This window comes from Micropterus dolomieu, linkage group LG01 (genome assembly GCF_021292245.1).
Source record: "Micropterus dolomieu isolate WLL.071019.BEF.003 ecotype Adirondacks linkage group LG01, ASM2129224v1, whole genome shotgun sequence".
Taxonomy (NCBI): Eukaryota; Metazoa; Chordata; class Actinopteri; order Centrarchiformes; family Centrarchidae; genus Micropterus; species Micropterus dolomieu.
The window spans coordinates 25,415,909-25,440,635 of NC_060150.1; the positions used below are offsets into that span (position 1 = coordinate 25,415,909).

Consider the following 24,727-nt stretch of genomic DNA (forward strand, 5'->3'; position numbering starts at 1 on the left):
AAATGCCTGTAATAAAACCCAATTTAAAAAGTGTTCACAAAAGCTAAAACAGTTCTGCATCAGCCTCGAGACAGATCAACCAAAATCCTAACCTGCTCCCTAACCACACCGCAACACAATGCATCAAGAGAGATCCTGAGTGCTCCCTGAACGTCAACTCTTAATCAGGTAATTGTCTCCAGGTGTGTGCTCACTACTGGAGAGGCAGGGTGGAGCTTCCATGAGAGGGTGAAACTAGAATGTGGCATTACTAGGCCGAAAGCCTACCCATCACAACAAGAAAATGGATAATCACACAGGCTAACTAATTCACTCATATACAACCTTACATTTAAACAGCTAGCCTTGTTATCAAACTCGAGCCATCGGTTAATATTTAGTTTTATCAGAGTTATTAAGCAGATAGCTATCAATACACAAACACGGTAGTTTTTTTGTTTGTCTTTTTACTAAAGGGGACTGGGGCCAAACTCCCCTAAACAGATGTGAAAGTCTGAGCACATTGTTCAGTCTTCTCCAGAGCAGCCTTTACTGCCAGTTAACAATCTGAGGAGACATCAGTCAGATGAACACCAAGCTTTTTTTGGACATTAAGCCATTCATTCACAAGCACATATGTTTGTTTGCAACAATTTGTTTGCTGAAAAGTTTACAACTCCACAGATTTGTTTTGGAAGAGTTTTGTTTTGATACATAACAGTAGATGGTGGAAGCTGAGAGTTTTTAGCAGTTATAACACCATAGAAAGAGCAGCTGGGAGGCAGGTGAAGTTCTGCACACCCTTCAAACTCAGTGATTAGCTTCCTCTGGTAGCAATGCCAGCCTTCTCTTTGATATAAACACAAGTCAAAAGATCAAAACCTTATTGCCTGTTGGCGCCACAGAAGGGGGCAGAGTGACCTCTGCTGGTTGAGCCTCCACATAGCAAGAAGGCCTATAAAGATGTTAGGAAACTAAAATATGAATTAAATAATTTTCACTACACAAACACGGTAGTGTAAATTTCACTTGTCTTAATCTGAAGTTACAGGTCACCAATGGCCTTACTAATGTTTAATTCTCCCTAACAGCCTAACAGTTATTATTTAAGTTATTGTTTTTATTTCACTTAACTAAAGTGTTTTTTTTCACACCCAGTGCTACTTTAGTTTTACTAAAAAAACGTTATTTTAGTTTAGTTTTAGTCTATAATCACCTTTCTAACTACATCGTACATGGGCTACTTTTATTTTGAAGTCTTTACCGGTTACTTTCGCTTCCAAAAAAACGCAGAGACCACGTGACTTCTGTTTTTGGTTTTTAAAACGAATTGACTGAAGTTCACATACTCTCTTCATTCTTTGTTCAAAAAGGAATAACAATAAAATGAATCGTCAAAAGCGAAAACCGGGCCATTTTGAATCGGTTTTTTGATTCTGACACCAAAAACAGTTTTTTGTTTTTTTGTTTTGAAAAAAAACCCCAGATAAATGGTGTTTTCGTTTTAGAATTACAAACTAATTACGGATTATCCAGAGATACCCAGACCTGGTGTTTTCTCGTTTGTTCGTTTATTGGTTCAAACGAAAAAACAAAAAACGAAAAATCAAAACGTACATGGACCTAGTTCTGTTTGTTATAGTCTGGTCCAAATTCTGAAATTTCATCTGATTTCTCAGAGGTTTTATTAGTGTTTCGTCCATAAAACAGATAAAGTAATTATTGGAGTTGATTTTAATATGCATATGGACATCAACAATGATAGCCTTAGTACTGCGTTGCTCTCATTATTAGATTTGACTGGCTTCTGTCAGAGTGTTCATTAAGCCCACTCACTGTTTTAACCACATTCTCGATATTGTTCTAGCACATAGCATTGACATTTACCATTTAATACATTTCACAAAATCCCTTTTTATCTGACCATTATTTAATAACTTGAATTCATGTTAGTGGATTAGGCTAGATGTCTCTCTGATGGTGCTGTAGCTAAAGCAACATTATGTAAGATGCCCCAACCGTTTCAGGTTATAATTCACCACTGTTTTAAATAATAGTCCAGTAACAGAATAGAATGCCAGCTCAGCGCCTGTCTTGCAGCCTTGTATGTCACAAAGCTCTCTCCAATGTCTGACAGCCTCTTGCTTGGTCACTCTTTTTCTCTTCTTAGCTTCCGTTAGCATCCTCGCTGGTCTCTTTGCCTCTACCATTAGCTCATGTTGTGTCCATAAAGGCTGCTGAATCTTGATTGGCAAGTTAGCCAACCACACTAGACAGCAACCGATGCAAAAGCACTGACAGGAACATTACCTATGTCAGCAAGAAGGCAAGCTCAGCATCTGTCTTGCACCTTTCAACTTAAGGTCTCTTTTAACTTAAGCCAACAAGTAAAAGCCAGCCTAATATTTAGTCTCTTGCTTGGTCACTCTCTTTTTCTTTCCTCCGATGTCTTCTGCGTCTCTTAGAATATGCTTCCTATGCAATATTATCAGGAAACACTTCATAAACTTTTATTGTTATGCAAACAAATTTCAGTTATACCTATCGATCAAGCAAGATGAAACTAATCACTTAGTTAAACTTCATACATGCTTTAGGGATGTAAAAACCTACAATTTTCTGATGTTCAACTCAAAACTGAAAGTATGTTACGTGGCCCCAAACACCTCCCAGATGCATTATCTAAATCACCCTGGCCTCCATCACCACCGTGAGGAATTTGGAAAATGACCCAAATCCGATTTCTTTGCTCATAGGTGACTCAGATCTGATCTTTTTATGACAGTGTGAACAGGCCAAGTCACATGGAATTTGATCTTTTCCAGTTCAGATGTGGGCCACTTTGATCAGGACATGTCCTTTAACTCTCACATTAAACAAACTTCAAGGAACAGCTTTTTTAACCTATGTAACATTGAAAAAATCAGGCACATCCTGCCTCAAAATGATGCAGAAAATCTAGTCCACTCATTTGTTAATTCTAGGCTGGAAAAAAAAGATTTTATTTTAAGATTGCAACCAGGTGTGCGCTGGTACGCATGCCTGAACTCATGATCAAGCATAATCTGAAAAGTTTCTTTTGCACTGCATAATGTTAGCAACTGGTTGGTGTTAGCCGGCGAGCTAACAATCAGCATTTCTGATGGTGACTGTGTTTTCACCCGACATCTGATTCTGTTTGGCCTGACATGCTTCAGCACATAAAACTTTGTTGTTTGTTTTTTTATCCCTACGCAGAGTTTATGTTGGAGTCTGTGTTGTGCTGTGAGCCGTTTTTTTTGTGGTGTTAGTGGACTGCATGTCATCAGCGGCGGTGTTGTTATTGTAGTCGGAGAGAGACCCGGGAGTGCGTGTGCAGCTACATCCCGACCCAATACCTTCACATAACTAGCAGAATAGTGGCTGTTACCAGGCAACAGAGAAAACAGGTGTGGGGTTCATTTCTAAGTTTGGTAACATCCCGCTGACAAAAAGGAAGTAAAAAGTTATTTGTAAATAAGGGATTTATTGGAAAAACTACATAGAGCCCCTGTAACCAGCTGGGTGATCTGTCATCTTTTATATGTTTAGCTTCCCTGGCTGTCACTGGCTGCTGATTCACCCAGCTGTGATTCACATGTACACAGCGGACAGACAGTTACTGTCACACACAATGCGACTTGTTGACACAAGTCCAGATGTAAAGTGCGCTCATATTTTGCTGCGTCTCTCTGCACACATACACACACATATCTTTCCCTAATGAATAGTGCAGCCCGTGGGATCTTGTTACAACCAATGTGCCATCTGCACACAGACAAAAACAAGGCCCATTAACATCTCCTACCTCCTCTATAATCACTACCTCTCAGCTTCAGACTGTCATCCCACGGGCAATGTTTTCTGACAAACAACCTTTGATCCATCATAGTTGTTGTACACATTATGTTGTATAGCAGACATTCAAAGTTATAGTTTGGCAGGCTGTAACTACTTTTACACATACTACGTTTAATTCAGCTATTCTAAGTGACACATGAGAGAAATGAGCTATATATCAATGATCATGCAAGTTCATGTTGGGTAAAAATATTTCTTCACAATGCAGACTTTTCATGGGCAAAGAAAAACAGCTTTGTTTTTGATAAGCCTAAAACTTAATTTTAACCCCCCTCCCCTTTGACATTCAGAAGAAACATATATACACTTGATAAAAGGTTTATAGCACACTGTATTGCACTTGTAAGCAGATTTTGGACATTTTAAGTGTTTTCGATACTTCCCCCAAAATGATTTGTAACTGGTTTATGAACACTTAACATAGCAGTAATCATGTTTAATGATAAATGATTAGACAGATCTTTACAGTGTCTAATGAAAGATTTATCAACTGTTTATACATATATATAGGCTTGCAGCTAATTATTTGTATCTGTCATTATGTTTTCTATTAATCATTTAGTCTATGAAACCTCAGAAAATAACGAAAAATGCATATCACACCCTTGCAGAGCTGAAGGTGATGTCTTCAAATCTTGATTTGTTTGACCAAAACGTAAAGATATTCCATTTACAAAGTGACAGTTTAAGCTTGTTTCCCCAACTGCTGGAAACTGCTCACCTGGGATTCAGACTACGGTCTGGAAGCTGAGCAGGAATGGTAACAGTATGTTTTTTGGCTGCTAAGTAATGTTTGCTACATTTTTAGGAAGTAACATTGATTAGCCGCATGTCATTACATCCAACTTGTTCAGGGTTGAGAACATCAGGTAAGCTACAAGCTTAGATCAGACTTGTGCACAGCTCCGTCCTGTACACATACTGTACATCGTGATACTTAAATTATATCTCAGTTTTAAGAGGAGTCTGAAAAAGTGGTTGCTAGGAAAAGAAAGAAGAAGAAGGAGCTGGGGTTAGTAAAGCAAATTAGGGATGCAAACTAGTAACCTTTTCAGCTAGTGAGAAGATGTTTCTTTTGGATTTTAATATGCAAATTAAATACTTGGTAACACAGCAACTGGGACGCAGGAAATGACAGCAGGTACTCTGGACTATCAAAATTTTAAATATTTGGCTGTAGCAGAAGGTAGTTTGTTCATCAAAGGGCTGGACAGCAGTACAAGAATTTGTGCCTGCAGGAAACAGTGAAACATGGTGGCGGTTCCTTTCAAGTTTGGTGCTGCATTTCTGCAAACAGAGTTGTGGCTCAGAATGAACAGGCTTCTCAATACTTATTCATCATGCAATACCATCATGAAGGCATCCCAATTTTTTTCATGCAGCATGACAACGATGACCCCAAGCATACAGCAAAAGAATTTATGCTTATACATATCTGTCCTTTTATATGCATATACTACAGTGTTGTAAACTATTTGTTAAACCATTTGTTGTTTATATACTGCTCATCAATGTTGAATAATTGGGGTTAATATATTTCTTTGTTATTAATGAATTTTCTGGTTCATCCTATCAGATTTGGAAAGGCTTAACGTAAATTCATGTAGTGTAATGCTCAGAGGATATGCCTGTCTGTCTGTTGTGGGAGACTTCAGGGAGATTTCAGAATAAAAGCTTCATTTTATGCTATAGTGCTGACCCACATTCACTCCAGGCATGCATGGTTGACTCCAGTCATTTCTCCATCACAGCTGGAGCAATCTTTGTGTGGGCCAGTGAGCGGCAGCCTTACAGTAAAATTGCTGCCATGGGAGTGTTATAGTGTGTATAGAGTGTAACTGCCTACCCACTTTGGATTTATAAATCAGGAGGAAAGCAGTGAAGTAGTTCGTGACATTAACATGTGCAGCTTGTATGACACAATAATTTCTAATAAAACCCTAGTCTTTGCTCTAATTTTCTGAACGAAAGAAAGAGGGACCTTTTAAGATAAGTCTAGACCCATTTTAAAATGTTTTTACAGTTGATAATGAGTAGAATGAAAAACAAATGCAAACTTGATATAACAGAGATAACCTCCAGATTTGTTAAATGTTAGATGTTACTCTCATTCAGGATTACAGGGCAATGACAACACCTAGGATTACACACTCAACTTTGACACAATGTTGATTTTTGAAATTGATCACTGAAAAAAAAAAAGCGTCAAAAGGGCTAAATATATCCAAGCACCCTGACAACAACAACTTCACCTCAGCAGCCAGTTTGTTCAGTTCCCTCCCAGCAGACAATCTCTGTGACAACAGAGTTGGATGAGAGGAGACTGTCTGTAGACTGCTAATCCATATTTCATTTAAGTCTAGACTAATCACGCACTTTACAGTCAACTGTACAACACAGATAGATAGATAGATAGATAGAGATGTGGGATCTCTATAATCAGTTTTACTAAAGGCAGAGATGAGGATGGTACAATGATGAAGGCTGACATTTGTCAACCTTAACACATGCAGCTGTGGCTGTGCTGTAAAGGCCACATCTGTTCTTACCCAGCTTTTAAAAAGTAATCTGCATTTCATTTTGTCCAGCCAGTAAGTCATTCTGAACTGAGGTGATGAGTTTAGCTGCGGATAAGCAACACAACATGGACATGGAGGATTACAAGTTACTTTGTCAGCTCTGTATTTCAGTCTTACAGCCTGAGTGTGCTGCATCCACTCTTTATACATTCATCCAGATTGAAAAAGACAAGACCATCTACACAAAGAAGTGTAAAAATACATTATTCACATAAACAAAATGCAGAGAGCTTCATTTGTGCTGGCATTTGTAAACAGAGCTTTGTAGAGTAAAGGACTTTCTGGTGTCTCTTCCATCATTTTAATAATGAGCTGAATTGAACTGACTTTAACTACTCAACTCAGCCACCCCGACCCAACAACTCTTTCCACACTCACCCCAGAGTTTTGGATAGCTGAAAAGTGAATCTCTTTGTGGTAATTTTGCGTTTCTCTGTGGTTCTTATCAGTCTCTCTTTGGTCATTTTGAGTCTCTTTGTAGTTGTTTAGCGTCTCTTTGTGGTCATTTTGCAGCTTTTGTGGTTGTTTAGTGTATCTTTGTAGTCGCTTTTCTCACTTTTGTGAGATACTGTAGCTACCTAGCCAACCTCTGACAAGGTGGAACCACAGGACCAATCCGGGGGTCCATGCCACCAATGGCCACTCCTCTGGCCCTGCCCCTGACAACAATAATCAGGGTATCCCATCTGATGGCATTATGGGCATGGTCTATTAATTTTAGCGTATGACTCTTTAATTCAGCCAGCAGGCTTTATGCTGGACCATAAAGGGCATAACATTGGTTTGAAAAGTTGTAGTTGGAGGGTGTCCGATTTAAAAGGTCTAACCTACTGACCTGACATTTCCATGCTTTCAGTTTTGTTATGGTGTGTTCCATTTGTTCTGTGAAACAACCTCCTGTTTTTTTTCAAGGCTCCTGCTTATGTAATCTCTGTGAAATCTTTGTTGGTCAGAGTGACGTGAACGGATTCCCCTTGAATTTGGTGCACAGCTGGGTCTTTGCCCAAGGAACAATTAATGAAAACAGCATGGTTATCTTGATCTTGAATTTCCAGCACCAGATGATCATCTGTTTTCTATGAAACTAACAGCTGTAGAAACTTAAATGCAAGACATATACTGTTTGTTGTGTGTATTGACAATTTGGATGATGCTTGTCAAAGTAAAAAAGTGTGAATCTGAAAAAGCCTGGATTTTGTCCTTTTGGTGACAAGGAGACCTGCTATGTATCAAAAACTGCTTGGAAACATGAGAGGTCATCCTATCCTGAGGTATTGACGAATCATTTATTCTAAGCCGTAACATACTGAAGTTATTATGGCGAGGTGTTGGCAGATGACTAAACCATCACAGATTTTTAAATTAGAATGATTCATTGTGTTTCTGTAGCAGGCTATTAATAGTGGAGGATGTAAAGAGTGAGTGTTAATTACCCCATAATTTTGAGACCATTAAAGAAACTTGTAATGAGTTTAGTGTGACATGCCAGTACATGTGCTCCACTGTGACAGCTGACACATGAACTATTTTAAGGAGTATTCTGTTTAGCTGCATTGTTTTGCTAGTTGGCCCACCTTCATTATGAAGGCATAAAGCAAAAATAATTTATTTAAACATACCATGAAAGAAAGAAGATATATTTGTACAGGTATGACATAATATATAATTCACAAATATTTGATGACTGGAGGAAATATTTTGCTGAAACAGTATTAGGCATTTCCCCCCCTTTTTTCAGTAAAGCCATTTGAAACCTATTTATAAAAATGAATGAATTTATGTAGTCTTATATAGACCTAGAGTTCTCAGAAAGAGGAAATTTGTTTTTGGTAGCTTTAATTTTATATATTTTTTGGATCAGACGGACATGTTATGTTTATATAAATTACAGAGAAATTCAATTATAGGGAGGAAATAATTAAATTTATATATTTTTTTATAGAACGCCATCATTCTACAATTTACACATTTAAGCCACTCTGATTTGCTTCTGGGGTGATTGACAGTCTTCCTTGACCCTCTCAACCAATGAGCTAAGGCCGAGGGCGGGCACGTCTATACTGTAATCAATCCTCTGATCAGCCCGTGAGTGTCTGTCCCGAAACTGTCCCGTGTTCGCTCTCATCTAGTGTGAACCGCAGAGGTAAGCCGGGCGGTGTGTTTTCTCTCCATTAGAAGTGCGACAAGAGGGGAGAAGAAAGAGGGACATGGGCGAAAGATTTGTGGTAGTCCCGGTGGGCGTAGGAGTGGGGGTCGCCGGGGAGGGGGAGCACTCGGACGCAGTTGTCGCTGACCCCGCACCGGACACCGGCAGCAGCTGCGGCGGTGGGACAGGGCAGGAAGAAGAGGCGGGAGAGGACTCTGTGTTCGAGACGCAGGACCCCGTGGTGCCCATTCTGGAGTACAACAGGGAGCCCAACAAATACGGTAAGACAGCTGTCCGTGACAGACTCCGTGTCCCACTTCTTATCTCATCTATCTACCAGAAGATTAGCCGTCGCATGCCCTCGTGCCGTGTTTGTGCTCCTGTATTATGTAATAAAGCCGGGGCGTCATTAGCCCATAACCGAAGCTACGGCTGAGTAGATGACATGACACCTATCGTAAGTCACAAAAAGTTTTGAACAGTGCTGTACAACAATCTTTTATTACGTTGTTGTGAAAATGTCATTTGTCACCAAAGAGTCACTGAGGATATTGGCACACAACGGAACTAACAGACAATTCTCTCGAAAATGTTACTGGTTGCCTTCAAGAAAACGGAAATTAAAGTACCTGTACATTCTCTAACTTAGAGGAACCACAGTTTCTTCTTTTATCTAAAGAGTGTGAGTAGAGCAAGTGCTTACTTATTTATTTATTTTACTTTATGACAAGGAAGAAAACAAGCTCATTTGATGTGACTACGATTTAGCACTCGTGCGTTTTTAATAATGGAGAGAACCCAATATAAAACAGAACAATATATCCTCCTCTCTATTATTTAAACTCAATATAGTGTAATAATGATAATTCAGAAAAGTAATGCATAGCCTACTGTGTGGTTAAAATTGTACCATTTGCTCACTGTGTGCTTCCATTTCTAGAGTAAATTTTAACTTGATGCATGAAATGATATTTCATGTATATTTCCTTGTGAAATCCACTGTAGAGTTACTGTTGCATCATATTGGATATGTCTCTCCCTCTTCATTTGGCTGCAGTCTTTATTCTCACGCTTTGTTCGGCCAGTTGCTCACAAACAAGGTGTGTCTATAGCAACAGGCTGAGAAGGTGCCGGAATAATTGCCTGGCACACTGGCCAAGGAAGCATACTAAATTACAGTGTGCTGATGGCTTAGTGTGTGCATAGACAATCTGTTGTGTGTATGGATTGATAATCGTTGGGAGCGCAGACTCTTGCATTGCTAAAATAGGTGACTAGATGTGGGTTCTTTTGAACAGAGTTTGTTTTAATGAACATGGGTCCCTACTTTCCACTTCATTTACTCCCTGCTCTTCTATTTTGATTCACACAGGTTTACATAGATCACAGAAAAACAGAAAAAAGGGGAAGATGTTACCATGAAACAAATGGAAAAATATGGATGGAAGAAATTAGCCTACAAAGATCACACTGGTGATTATTAGTGCACTGGTGAGAGGTGTTAGGGTGTTTTGTAAGGTCCAACAAAAAATGTCTCACTGACCCTTGGCCAGAACAAGATGCTGGTGGGTAAGGAATTAGTTTCTGGCCTCTAACCATAGCCTCCGATGGCAAGAAGTACTGAAAGCACTGATGTGTTCCATTTCTTTTGTGTACATTCGGAACAGTATTTGATTACACTATAAAAAATAAAAGATTAAAATTCCATACTTCTGTTAGCTAGTTGGCTGCACCTGCCTTGCATTGCTCTTGGCTCGTAGAAAGCAATTGCCAGCAGCCTATGACAGAAATACATGGATTAATGTCAGAAAAGGAAGGGCAGAGACTGGATTAAGTGCAGTGGACATTGAGACGATCACTGCCCACGGCATCGACCGACCACCTAAGCAGACCCACCGGACCAAACTCCATCACAAGTGGTGCGATAGCCTCAGGAAGAGAGTCGGGATAAGAGCTAATATAACCCAGCTTGGACCAGGTCTGAACGATTTGGGGAAAAAATCTATCAGATATCAGATATTATGATTACGATTCGATTTTTGATTGTTTTAAGTTTAGCTTAAGTTCAGTATTCACTGCCAGTCACGTTCAAACGGAAGCCGCATCAAGCAGCACAGAGCAGATGAACTGGACAGAAAGCCAGACACAGAACGGCATAGAGAATCTGGTCGATTTTCAAAATAAAACACCCTGTGCAGACTCCCGATCGTATATCAAAAAAAGAAACAATTTAACTACGTAGCCAACTTAACCATGGTTGAAGCACACAAATCAAGGACAACTAAACAAATCAAGAAAATCTGAACAAGTCAGCAAAATCAGACAGGTGAAACGCTCTTATTATGAAATGCTCCATGTGGGAAATGTAGCCTGCACAGAGCGGAACAGAACGGGTTTACAGAGAGTTGTTTTTAATAGTTGAAGCACACAAAATGACAAATTAACAACAACGTAGGGCAGGCTTAACACTGCGCTGCTGAAACACTTCACAACTGTGGGTTGACAGCGGACAGACGTGCTGTATAATTAACCTACATTTTAATCGCCGTCTTCACGATTAGCTAATTGCGTTCGTTCAAATCACAATTTTGATTTGAAAACAATTAATCATTCAGCCCTAGCTTGTACCAAAGAGAGCGAGTCAGAGAGATGCGTCGTCGGCCCACTTTGATAAAGCACTCATTTTCTGTGTCTGAATTTGCGACCTTCCATACTTACACTTACTATTTTGTGTAAGTGTGTTCACACTGAGAAGTACGGCAAAATGCTGTGCAATATGAGTCCCGGATGGTGCACTCATAACGGTCTAAAAGTTGAGTGTGGACGGTGAATACTTCTCACCCTCAACGGTAGCCATCTTGGCTACATAGTGGAAGGGGTGGGATCAACAACATGGGGGTGGCGGAAAGCAGCAGAGAATTCACATGCTATTTCATCACTAAATTCAGCTTTGAGAAGTTTTGAGACATTTTAACTTAAATCAAGAGACATCTAGCTCGTGATGCACAGAAAATTATTGACTTGTAAAACTTGTAAAACACGTTGGAAAAAACCCCCCAAAAACAATAGAAGTAGTAAGAAAGGGGACTGTCGTTGCTTTATAATATTACGTTACATTGTGTACAGTTGTGGTTACAGTACTTGCGTTATATTGCTTTTTTTAACATAATTCTTTAACATAATTCTTAGAACTTACCAAAGCAAATTCCTTGTAAGTTAAAACCCTATTCTGAGTTTTTTATTTTGGGTGATAAAGCCTGACTGTTATTGTGCTGGTGGTATTGCGCTATCGTAGCGATCGTAATTTCCCGGCAGTGCACAACAGCAGTGCTTTATTTGAGACAACACTACCCTGTTGAAATTAACGCATTAACCAAGTAAATACATAGTGTACGCAGTGTTCTTCATGTAAGTGTACAACAAAAACCGACAAAGCAACCTCATTAACTCATTAAACCCTGTGGAGAAATGTGTCCTCCTTAACTGACCTAACTGAACTATTTAGCAGCAGAAGAAGTCCCTCCCCTTCTCAAAGGATGAGAAGTAGCTCTTTTTACTGCTTTGTTGTAAACTGAATATCTTTGGGTTGTGGATGGTTTAAGATGTCCCTTTGGACTCTGGGAAGTTGCGATGGGTTATTACTACTTTTTGACATTTTCTAGACTAAATTCGAAAAGATATATCGAAAAGAATCAATCCAGAAAATTAGAAAAGGAAACAATCTTTTGCTTATTCTAACATCTCAAATGCTTGGTAAGATGGATAATGTAAAGACAGTTTGGCTGTTGGACAGTGGATTTGATACTCTAACACAACAGAGTGGGTATTGGGGGGTTATTATGTCGAGTTTGTGTCAGCGACTCTTTCTGTCATGGGAAGTACAGTCTCGGACAGTACAATAGCTGGATGATTAAATACTGGACACCAGGAGTCATGCATCACTTAAGGATCTTATTATTAAATATTGACCCTTTGTTTTGTTAATTATTTGGATTTCAATTTCCTCTGTTCCTTCCTCTACAGCAGTTACTGTATTGCCATCTAAACATGACTGATAGCAGGGGATACCTACTTGTTTTGTTGTAATCTATTTACTGCTACTGGATGCTTCTGTTAAATTCAATTCCTAGATGATGAAGTTGATAACTGTAGCAGATAATGAGGCTGGATATTGTTTAAATAATGGAGGGTTAGTATCTTCCATTACACCTTTTAGTGTTATTAGTAACACAGAGCAACTTAAACCCAGCTGGCTCATCAAAAAGATTCTTCTTTCATTGTTTGATTTCGTTATGACTCAAATGAATCGCCTAAATGTTCTGGATAAATCAGACTGAGTGTTGCCAGTTATATAAAGCATATATAAAGAAGGTCACTGGAAAAAGGTTTTCTATTGTGAGTGTTGCTTTTTGTTCTTCAGAAAACAGTGTCATGTAATCAAATGCAATATTAATACATTTCATAGTATAGCTTAATTGGGAAGTTTTATTACTCTTGTCACTGACGTTGCAAATCACATTTATAGGGCAAAAGTAAAGAGGAAGCAGTGGTTATGAAAAAGTGGAAAAGAAACTTGTCTGAATAATAGAAGCTGTTTGTGTCACTGGCTTGCCCTCAAAGCCTTTCAGGAGATCTGTAAATGTGCTTTTTGCTTGTTCATTGTTGAGTCTGTGTGAAAAAAGGCCAGGCTGGGAGTAAACTAAGTAAAGTGAACATGATTATTATTGTAGGCTAAAAGTATGTGGTATATATTCTAAGAATATATATGTTTAAACAATGTATAAAGTATATGCTCTGTAAAAAACAATATTTTTGCATTTTGCAACCATTTTCTACTCGCACATGTGCGAAGTGCACAACATGTTTTTTTTTGATATTTCATGTTGAAAAGCAAGGAATAGAGCAAGTTTGCCAGAGTTGGCCAATGTGTGCGTGGGTGTGGGGGAAGTTAATTGCCAGCCGCATCGAAAATACGCTAGCAAGCAGGAGAATCCACACATCCACTGTGTCCTCTCTCTCTGTTTCCAGTCCGCCCCTGGCTGAGGGAGTTTAGATTTATCAAAAACACAGACACAATGAACTGTATCTAATGCACTAGATGTGGTCCACAACATGCGAGGTGAACATGACACCTTAATGAAGCACAACAGCAGCTCATTAAATATGCCGAGACAGATACACAAATGAAATGGCACTTACACTTCCGGTATGTGCATTTGTTTAAGCACCATTCAATTAAAATGGCACTGTGAACTAAAATAAAACAGCACATTGTAGTTTCTGCATTAATTACCAAAGCATTTATCAGTAATACAGTTAAAATGGGGAAAATGTAAAAATAAATGTGTTGCAGGTCGATTTACGCCCGTGAATTTTCTGCCGGGGCCCCTAAACCTTTTCAGTCCGGGGTTAAAAGTTAGTCTGGAGCCCTGTCTCCACTAGAGATGTAATGAATATATTAATAACTAATAAAATGAAGAAGTTTCAAGGTACAACAGAGAGGATGCCCCCTGCTGCTTGCCTCAGATACGCAGGATGACTATATTACGTTTGGATTTATGAGCATTAAGCAGGCAGTGAAAGACAGTTAAGGTGCTGCAGGCGCAAGGCTGTCCAAAAGGTGTTGGATTTCAACTTGATGCAACAGTACGCAGAGAGTGACAGTCAATCTCTCTCTCTGACAGTTCACACACTGGCAGATCTTTGGGGTTGGGAAACACTATTCACGCTTGCTACTGAACTGTTGTATGGTAGGCTTTTTATGACTACCACTACCTGTTGCAGCTGAGGCACTGTGGTAATAATATATGCTTCCTCTGTTGAGTGCTATTGCAGTGGTGTTATCTATAATTTCCTCTTTGCAGAGAATCAGAGAAAGAGATACACATATTAAATTATTATTAATAAGAGCACAGTGGCCCTGCGATGGACTGGCGACCTGTCCAGGGTGTACCCTGCCTTTTGCCCGATGTCGCGACCCCGTACGCAGGATAAGCAGTTGACAATGAATGGATGGATGAAGAGCACAGTGCTGCAGCAGTTTTGTGTTTTTGAAGTCCATTAAATTAAATTGCCCAGACTTTTACTGATTTGTCCTGATTTTACGCATCAAGATCAGTTAATGTGAAGTACATCTCAACAGTTGACAAAGATTCCCCACAGCCACAGAGGACATTATTGAAGTTTGAGATGTCATAGGGTTAGTTTGGCTTGCACCTGGATGGGGACTACATATTTGCGTTACAAACTGGGGGTATGGAATTTCATGTTGCCGTTTGACAGACAGGAAGGGTTTTAAGTATGAGCCAGTGTTTTTGCAGCTTAAACCATTTTAGGGACTACAAGTCAGAATACAGGAGAGACTACAGACTATACTGCTTTGATTTTCACCATTCTTTTTTTAAATGTGCCTCTTAAAAGTCCCTCAACTTTATTGAAGTGTAATACTAAATTGCCAGAGTACCCCAGTAATGTTAGCATTAATGTTAGGAAGTACTTACTGGCTGTACAAAACCAAACACGCTATATGTTTTCATGTACATGGTAGTTTTGTTAAAATTCAAAACCACTGTAATGTGTTTCAGGCTGCTTAAACCACTTTTTTTTATTGTAACGTCCATTAGGTGTCATAGATGTCAAGGTCTTTGAGGTTAATACATACAGTGTGTGTGTGTGTGTGTGTGTGTATGTGTGTGTGTGTGCGTGCGTGCGTGTGTGTGTGAGTGAGTGAGTGCCTTTGATTGTTTGATGTATTTTACTACCGCTTGGCTCCAGATGTAGACACACACAGAAAACATGGGGAAATGTATGGAAAGGATTGTTATTTTTCAGGTGCAGCCTGGGGTTACATGGTAAATACAGTATAGTTATTGTTAGTGATTTGAGGTGGGTGAATTTTCAGAATGTCCTCACCACACAGTGTTAATGTTTGCATGCATGTGTTTGCTTTCATGTGTTAAAAGGCATGCACCTTGGGCTATCATGTGCTGCCCTCTGCTTTATTTGGACCCCAGCAGTCAGCACATGGACACCAACTGGGCCCTGACGTCCATTATATCTGCTCTGCTCCTGAGTGGCCTCACAGTCCCTCCCTTGCCAGTCCTGAGTGGAGTGTTTGTTCCAGTCACCTTATTTACACGCAACACTCAGGAGAAGGGGTCAGACAGAAGGGTTTTAGAGAACTTTCCTCCTCTTTTGGGAAATGCAGACAAACACAAACAGTTTAGCCTAATCCTTGAAATTGCCTATTCATGAAGTTCTTTTGGCCATTTGTTGTTGGGAGAGCAACAGTGTTGTCACACCCTTCACCCAAGGGCATTACCCCAGTTTAACAGTATACTTATCACCATAATGGTGATGCAAGTTTAACCTCTCTGATGTGAACATTTGTTAATTGACTTTGGGAGAAACATGAGTCTGTCAGTGTCAATTTCAGCTGCAAAATCACTGCTCAATCCTGAGCTTGTATATATTAATACTTTTTTTATATTACAATAAATGTGTTCACACAGTACACAGGAGTTGTTAGTCACAGAATGGTACACTTTCATTCACATACACTTTTATGTTTCACTGTTGCATTTACTGTAGTTTTAGTTGTTAGGCTCTTTGTTAGTCAGGTATAAATCACATTTAGTCCAATACTTACATCATGCACTAAAACTGAAGGCTTAATTTCTTCAAATGATTGTGCTTTATCCCAAATAGCCCAATAAATAAGAAAAAGTAACTGAATATTATTAACTTTAAACAGCATCTTAGAGCGCAAGAGGATGACAACAGCACAGTGGTTGTGAACTCGAGTTGACGACAACTCATTATGTTACATAATGCTCTAATTCAACCGTGGTGTTCTGTCAGGAGATGCAATTATTTAAACCAAAGGTGAGAAAAGTATAAATATGGTTATGTTATAAGACGGGGGTACGGTGAATATTTGACAAGGTATCAGGTAAAGCAACACTGACAACACCTGGTTTAGTGTAAGCATAAATAATATGTAAATTCTTAAGCTGTAAGTAGAGTCCACTTGCCGCTAGGCTAATTTCTGCAGTGTAAAATTCCATAGGCTTAAGCTAATAATGGTGACTAGTTAGTGAATTGGGGGCTGGCTGGACGGTGGAGCGGGGCAAGGGTCGAGGTCCGGGGTTCAAGCTGGGTGGTGGTCGAGACTGCCTAAGATGGGCACCAAAAGGTCAAAATAACTCCCAAGCACAGTCATGCTCAAAACAGATGTCACAGCAGGTGTCACAGCAGGGGTGGTCCTGACATAACAAAACATCACAGCCTGGCTGAGGGAGTTTGGGCTTTTAAGGAGGGGCGGGGGGCGCTGCTGTAAAGGAAAGGGTGCGCTGGATTTATAACACAAGACAAAATGAGTGTCATTGCGAAAAAGCACGCGGCACAATAATCTTTTATTTCGATAAACTTGTTTTTAAAATCGTTGGAAGCCAAAATCGAAATTGTGATTAACATTTGATCAATTGCACAGCCCTAGTAGATGTCATCTTTTTCAAGACACGTGACTGATGAAATGCATTGATATTTGCTGAAATACCAGTGGGGAGGCGAAATGCATTATGGGATTAGTATTTTAAAAAAGTTTTTTTGCCTCTGTGTGGACCACAAAAAAAAGGTTTCCAAAGCTGCACTTCAGACAGTGATAATACTGATGAGCTGAGCGACATTTTACTTTGAGGACGAAAACAACAATGAATTAGAAGATTCACACCCAGATTATGATGTGACTGCTGACCCGCTAGCCATGGGCTGTGGGAGACGTGTTTGAGGAGGAGCAGGGGGAGGAGGAGGAGAATTTTGGTGATTTTGCCGGTTGTGATAGAGAAAAGTCAGATGCAGAACGAAGCGAGAGTGAAACTCCATCCAGCAGTAAGTAACTGTTAGGTGAAAGAAATGAAAATCTGCATTAGGCCGTGTGTCACTATGGGCATTCTTCAGCTGCAAGCAAGGAGAGACTATCCCCCAAAAAGGGACAGATCTGCAGTGATCTATAGATAATAATAATATTAATGATGATAATAATGGCCCTGCGATGGATTGGCGGCCTGTCCAGTGTGTACCCCACCTTTCGCTCGATGTCAGCTGGGATTGGCTCCAGCCCCCGCAACCCTGTACGCAGGATAAGCGGTTGACAATGGATGGATGATAATAATGAAAAAAAAAAACAATTAGGGTAATACATTATGATGATGACGATTATAATAATGATGGTGATAGTAAGAAATAATAATGACAATAAAATCAACAACAGCAAATTTTGACTATTAAAAATGTGTCATATATGCTTTCATCAAAAACAACTTACATACTTACCTGTGTGAATACATTGCCATTTGTAAAGAAATAACAAAAATGTTTACGAATGTATTAATCTTTTTGAATTTTTTGAATTTTTTTCAAAACACTAGGGCAACAGTGAACACACCAGTCAGATATCATTAGTAGCTACCACATTAGTTTTGTTTTGATAGGCTACGTTGTCAACACGCCTCCTCAACATGCTGCGGGTGGAAGAAAGTCGGTGACTTTATACAATGTAGCCTACTACTGATGGAGAAAGCCACCTGATCAGACATACAGGAAGAGACGGAAAGAAGCAGGGCACGCTGACGTGATTGCCGCAGACAGTATTAGGTCCCCCCCACACGCCCTCTTGGTGTACTCAAACGGAGCACGTTTACATCATCACTCAGTCGGTGTTTCCCATACATTGATTTGTTTGTGGCAGCCCGCCAAAGTATCAATGCTGACACATATTGATATGTGATTTTTTATATATTTTTTATATAGCAGTATCTCTCCCTCTCTCTCTCTCTCTCTCAGACACCGCTGCACAAATCTTTCCAACACAACTGTTAATGTCGGAAAACCCACCTTCACAAAAAGTCATTACCTGGGTTGTTGAGGTAAACACTGTACATAGCTGAGAGTCAATATTGACTGTCATTCTGTGAAAAAAATAAGCGCGAAACACTGGAATATTAGAATAATGAATGTATAATACAGAAATGTTGACCTGAGAAGAACCTTTAGTCTCTCAGTCTGGTTCAGGACACACAACCACAACCATAGGGAAGACTTCTGACTTGACAGTTGTCAAGAAGACACTCATTGACACCTCCCACAAGAAGGGTAAGCCACAGAAGGTCACTGCTGAAAGAGTCAACTGTTTACAGAGTACTGTATCAATTAATAAAGCATATTCATGAAGCTGGAAGGTTAAAGTGTTGTAGGAAAAGGTGCACAAGCAACAGGGGTTACCACAGCCTTGATTCAAGAACTTGGGGGAGCTTCACAAGGACTGGACTGTGGCATCGCCTTTCGCCCGATGTCAGCTGGGATTGGCTCCAGCTGTACACAGGATAAGCGGTTGACGATGGATGGATGGCTTAGGTTTTATAAATTGTGAATTTGTTAAGTAAATTTGTTTTGTTTTGTAGTATACTTGTAGTATACTTATATTTCACTATACTTTAAACAATATAATATATATATATATAATATTAATATATTGTTTAATTTAAAGAATTTTAAATTTAAAAAATGTATTTAAAAAAGGGGTAGGGTTAGTATCTGGGTCACTATATTAAAGTAGCTCCGAGGGCTCAGTGAGGAATATTTTTTTGAGGACTAAGAATTTGTTTTTGAGGACCCCTCGCAAAATGTTTTGCGTTACCTCGCAATACTTTTCTTCTTCCGTTGGCCTACTTCTGAGCCATAGCTGTGTATGCTGAGTTGCTCTCAGCGCAACACTCCAGCTTATTGAATTTTACTTTGAACGGATCATTTCCTATGTTGATATAGTAGCCTACTACTGCTCAATAGGCATATTTATGTAGGCTTTAATCCAAAAGGACCAGGCACCACGGCGGGTGATGGCTCCAGAGGAGAGGGAAGACAGCCGGGATAGAGCCATAAAGGAAACCTGGAAACCTAATTTGCCAAGTGGAAGCACTTCTCCAGTAGGTTATTTTATGAGCTTTTCACTATTAGTCAGGCCCGCAAAGTAGTCCTCAAAAAAATATTCCTCACTGAGACCTCGGAGCCACCGTACTATATCATTGCAGGTGGTTGAAAAATTCTTGTAGCTTTGGATAAAATGAAAAGCGTGCTGTTAAAGGGATAAACTAGATGTGAATATGCTATGTTGAAAATACTCATTGTGGCAGATAATGTGTAATGTAAAACCTACTGCACGAAAAAAAAAAATACATTGTGGGTGTAGGAGAGTCCTGTTTATTATTATTATGTAATATATAAATTGTAATGACATGAGTTAATACTGTAAATGGTATGATTATTCTTTTTGGTATACTAGATGTAGTATATTAGTATTTTTTTATTTAGGCCTAAAGGCCATGCAATAGGCTACGTACACTATTTCCTGTAATGTTCATTAGTAGTAGTACTTATAGTAGTTTATAATGGATCTTTAAATCTTTTTTGTAGTTTTAAACATTTCACTCTTAGATATTAAAACTTTAAATATTTTGTTATACTTTTGTTCTGCATTCTGTGATGTTATAACATAACACATGTTAGGGATAATCTTTGTTTATGTTGAGGCATATCAGATTTTAAAATCTTCAAATATCGAAATTGATAAGTCTTAGAAGTCCTAAAGTCCTAAAAGTTTGATATTGGTCAGGCTCTATTCATATCATATCATATAATAATTTAAGATGAATATGAATAACTTATGTAATTGTTTTGAATCAGGACCTTCAGTATTTGGATCAAGTGCACACTGACGCCTCCTACCTTAAGGGTTTTTTTCAGACACACAATGCATTGTGGTTAGAACAGTAATAATTTTCCAGGAGCTGAAAGCCACCAGTACTGAATAGACATTGAACAGACGACGTGGGAAAAACTACATGATGTGTTTTCCCCCCTGGAGGTTCTCTACATTTGTCACAGGGTCACAAGGTTTTCCAGCTCTTGGTCAGTATTTACTGTGAGTCATTCTTGCCATTCTGCCTTTGCTATTGCAATAAATACAAAATAAAGCCAAATGAGGCTTGTGCAGAACAAAATCTACCTTTTGGCAAATAATTGTTGCATAGACTCTAGTACATACAGGGTGTGGAGACATAAACATGAACAGTACAATACTGCTGCAATAAATGCTATCTTTTTGAATTTTGTAATGTTAATTTTTGTTGATGCCTAAATTATTTGTTCAGCGAACAGAATGAACAGAAGAAAAATCAAATAAAATCAATATTTGGTGTGACCAACCTATGCCTTTAAAACACTATCAGTTCTTCTAAGTACACTTGCACATAGTTTTTGAAGGAACTCAGCTGGTAGGTTGGCCCAAACATCTTGGAGAACTTCCCACAGTTCTTCTGTGGATTTAGGCAGCCTCAGTTGTTTCTCTGTCTTCACGTAATCCAAGACAGAGAGGTGATGTTGACATCAGGGCTCTTTGGGGGCCATACCGTTACTTCAAGATCTCCTTATTCTACTCTGCGCTGAACGCAGTTTTTAATAACTTTTGCTGTGTGGTTGGTGCGGGGCCATAGCTAGACTCTCAGCACAGTGGGGGCGGAACTTCATCACGGACACTCGTTCCGAAAATCCACATTAAGGCTGGGCGATATGGCCAAAAATGTTATCACGATAAAAAAATTTCATATCATTCAATATCGATAATTATTACGATAAATGTCTAATCATTATTTCTTTCAAGTTTAAAGACCAGGGCAGAAGGTTAATTGCACTTGATGCCAAACAGCGGATTGCTTCAGAAATCTGAGGTAGAATATTCAAAACAATTATGAGAAAATCTTTTTCAAAAAATATCATTAGTAAGTCTTTTCTATGTCCCTTTTCCTCAACAAAATAAATATCTTAATAGAAAAAGTGCTAATTCGATCATGATTCTACTGAATTAAATCAAATATTTATTGATGATATATTGAACATTTCTTATATTGTTATTGAGGAAAATTATATTGCCATAATTATCGTTATTGTTTTATTGCCCAGCCCTAGTCCACGTAGTCCGTCTGCGTACTGCTCTCCAGCCCTTCAGTGAACAAACTGCCTTCTGCTACTGTCAAATTTTGACTCATCAGTCCAGAGTCTCAGTGACTGAACGTGTAAACAGTTGCACATCAATAAATATAATTTTTAATGATTAAAAAAATACATTTTACACTTGTACTTACTTCAAGTTGAGGCTGATTTTAACAGTCTGTGTAAATAATACTAAAGTTAGAGAGCTTTATCAAAGTATTTCACTAATAAATTTAAAATAATGCTAAAATATAACTGAGAAACAATATATAAAACTTTTCAATAAATAATAAACAGTTAAGAATAAGTTTTCCTTCTTCACCGCTTTTAACAAATTAAACACAAAAGCTAAGAATTTTACTCTGCATGTGTTGCAGCTCTGTCAGGTATATTAACAGCTTCTACTCGCCTGCAATCAGACTGCTGAACACAACTACACACAACTAAACTGGACCTTATTATGAAAATGTGCAATATTATGTATTTATTTATGTACATGCAATACATCACAGTGTGTATAAATAGGCTGATGAAAATTTTTACCAGTATTTATATATTTTTTCATTTTATTTAATTTCATTACCCTGTTATATTCTGTGTTTTTAAAGTAGCTGTGCTCGTAATTTAATTCATGCTTGACATATTTGTTGATGTTTTGCTGAATGACAATAAAAGGAATCTTGATCTAGAACAGGATCTTGATGGTACCGCTCCAGTTCCTCATACAGACCCTCAGACAGCCCTGCCACTGTTAACTGGCTCTACAAGTCCTCACAGAGATGGTCAGGGACACTGTGCTATTGCTTACAATGTGTTAATCAGCTTTTCACTCGAGGTCCCACTCCTCCGCATTTCCCAGAGTATATCGTCACAGCTCTTTTTTGCTCCTGCTTCCTTTGGTACATATGCAATGTGGAATTCCATCTGGTTGGACATGCCTGGAGAATGCTGTGTTCAGGTAGACCTACTCCTTCTGAATTTGTCAAAGCCTCTGCTTGGCAGGGACTGAATGACCACAATGGGTTGCACACCTCTTCAGCTTGGCCAGGATGTTACCTACAGCTCTCCATGACTGGAGGCCTCTGTTCAAGATAAGCTGGAGGGTGTGAGCACTGCAGCTGAGGTCAGGCATCTCCACCAACCTCATCCCATATTGGCTCCACTGTTCCGTAGCACCAGCAACGCACGTTCGGCGTCTATATCCCACTCGATTAGCATGTCAAAGAACAAATGTACTCACAAGTGTGTGATCCACTCATGGCTTTCACATTTACGACAACTTGCACGCTGTTCCATTTTTCATCTATGAAGTGAGCAGTCAAGCTCATTAGACACTCACTGACCAAGTTTGACAACACAACAGCAGCAGAACAACATGTATTGTTTTTACAAGAGTAGGTAACACTGAGAGCTTTAGTTTACAAGCTGTTAGCAAGTCAACAGAGAAACTGTGACATCTTCCTTCATTCTGCACACATCATGTAGTGCATTAAAAGTTAACTTACAATCTGTGAAATTGCACTTCTTCCAATTTGAAATTTTGACTGTGGTTGAAAAGTTAGTCTCTTTGTACAATTTAAGGGCTCCAAATCTATCAGTATGCTCCAGTCTCTGTTTCTTTCTTTGGTGGATTGGGGGGTTCTACATCAATTTAGAGCAAACTGTGAATAGAAATTAGGCTCGTGTGTGTCCAGTTCCACATTGATTGAGATTTTTGAAACAGCACCATGCATATGCAGCGCTATCTAGCGAAAAGGATGCATATGCATATTTTCATGCTTACACACAGTTTTAGTTGTGAATCTACACTCTGGCATGGATTTGGCCACTGGAGTTGAGAGCAAAGTGCACCTGAGTTTTCAATTCTCCTAACTCTCTTAATATTAATATACTGTTTGCTACTGTTAAAAACAATTGTTAAAGGCCATCACCTTATTTGCTCAATTTCCATAGCCAACAGATGGAACTCGTATCAACCGTAATGTAAGCACTTAGAATCTATTTACACATAGCTTTAAACAAATAATGAAATGGTAGTCTAAGTTGTAACAACCTGAAATTAGTCCTGATTAGGGGTTGAGATGTGGCAACTGACAGTCTGCCTTTAATTCTGCGTCGAATCTACCCAGAAATATTTTCTTTAGTGAAGCCTCCCTCCACTATGTTCCAGAGGGAGGGGGTTGTGATGGTATAAGTTCTGTCACCCGAGGTACAGTGGGTATACCGGATATTCAGTATACTATTAAATGAACACTATACTCTTCATTTAATGTTATAGCATTATACTTATACACTCATTTATACTAGTTCCTCCTCCAGGTTGTGGATAGAGCCTTTGCAGTGGACAGATGTAGATTTAGCCAGAGCCAGGATGCCATTGTGCCAATGAGTGCTCCTTCTAGTCGCCTCCTCCCAAGAGCAAAAGGCTCCCCTTTTACTAAAGTTATATTTTTCAGAAATCTTGTTGTCATTAAGTGTGGTGTAGGTTGTGTGGGTGGTGCTGGTGTATTGTGTACATGTCCCTGGTTCAAAAACGATGTCCTATGCCACAAACTACAATGCGTCAGTCACAGTAGTTTTCATCAATGTGATCAGAGATATCTTTGTCACCTTTTTCACTCCTGACGAGTTTGCACACCCGATTACAGTATAGTTGCAGAAAAAAGTTAAAAAGAAATATAAAGAAGAAACGTTTTTGCCTTTATAAGTGTCACCTGAGCATTTTGTGTTACTTACACTGATAAATGGATGACTGACAGGCATGTGTTCTCTTATTTGAGATGTTTGAGGACTGCTACAGCTGTCCATGTATGCATTATAGACTTAATGTCGCGTCAGATCATGCATAGTGATGTTTACTTTTCCTGAGCCAAGGAAGGCTAAAATCGAGATAGATACTAGAAGATGTTTTGTACCCTCATCCGATAGATGTCTTCTGTTCTGACTGACTGGTATGGAAACTCAGTTATTTAACCTCTGTGGGTTTGTTGTCAAGATGATCGATACTGCTGGTTCGTTAGTGCTCCTGGCTGTTGCAACGACTGTTATTGGTTGTTAGAAACACCCGAGGCCAAGTCTGAACAACCATCGTTCTTCTCTT

General features: G+C 39.1%; 1 protein-coding gene across 3 annotated transcripts in view; it reads left to right on the plus strand.

The window, feature by feature from the left end:
* Positions 1 to 8,629: 8,629 nt before the first annotated feature.
* Positions 8,630 to 24,727, plus strand: part of slc12a7b (solute carrier family 12 member 7b) — a 79,304-nt gene continuing 63,206 nt past the window's right edge. For all 3 annotated transcript variants that reach the window (XM_046062255.1, XM_046062227.1, XM_046062236.1), the window contains exon 1: positions 8,630 to 8,864. In XM_046062255.1, the coding sequence (XP_045918211.1) occupies positions 8,645 to 8,864 (220 nt within the window). In that variant the 5' untranslated portion in view covers positions 8,630 to 8,644. The remainder of the gene's footprint in view (positions 8,865 to 24,727) is intronic.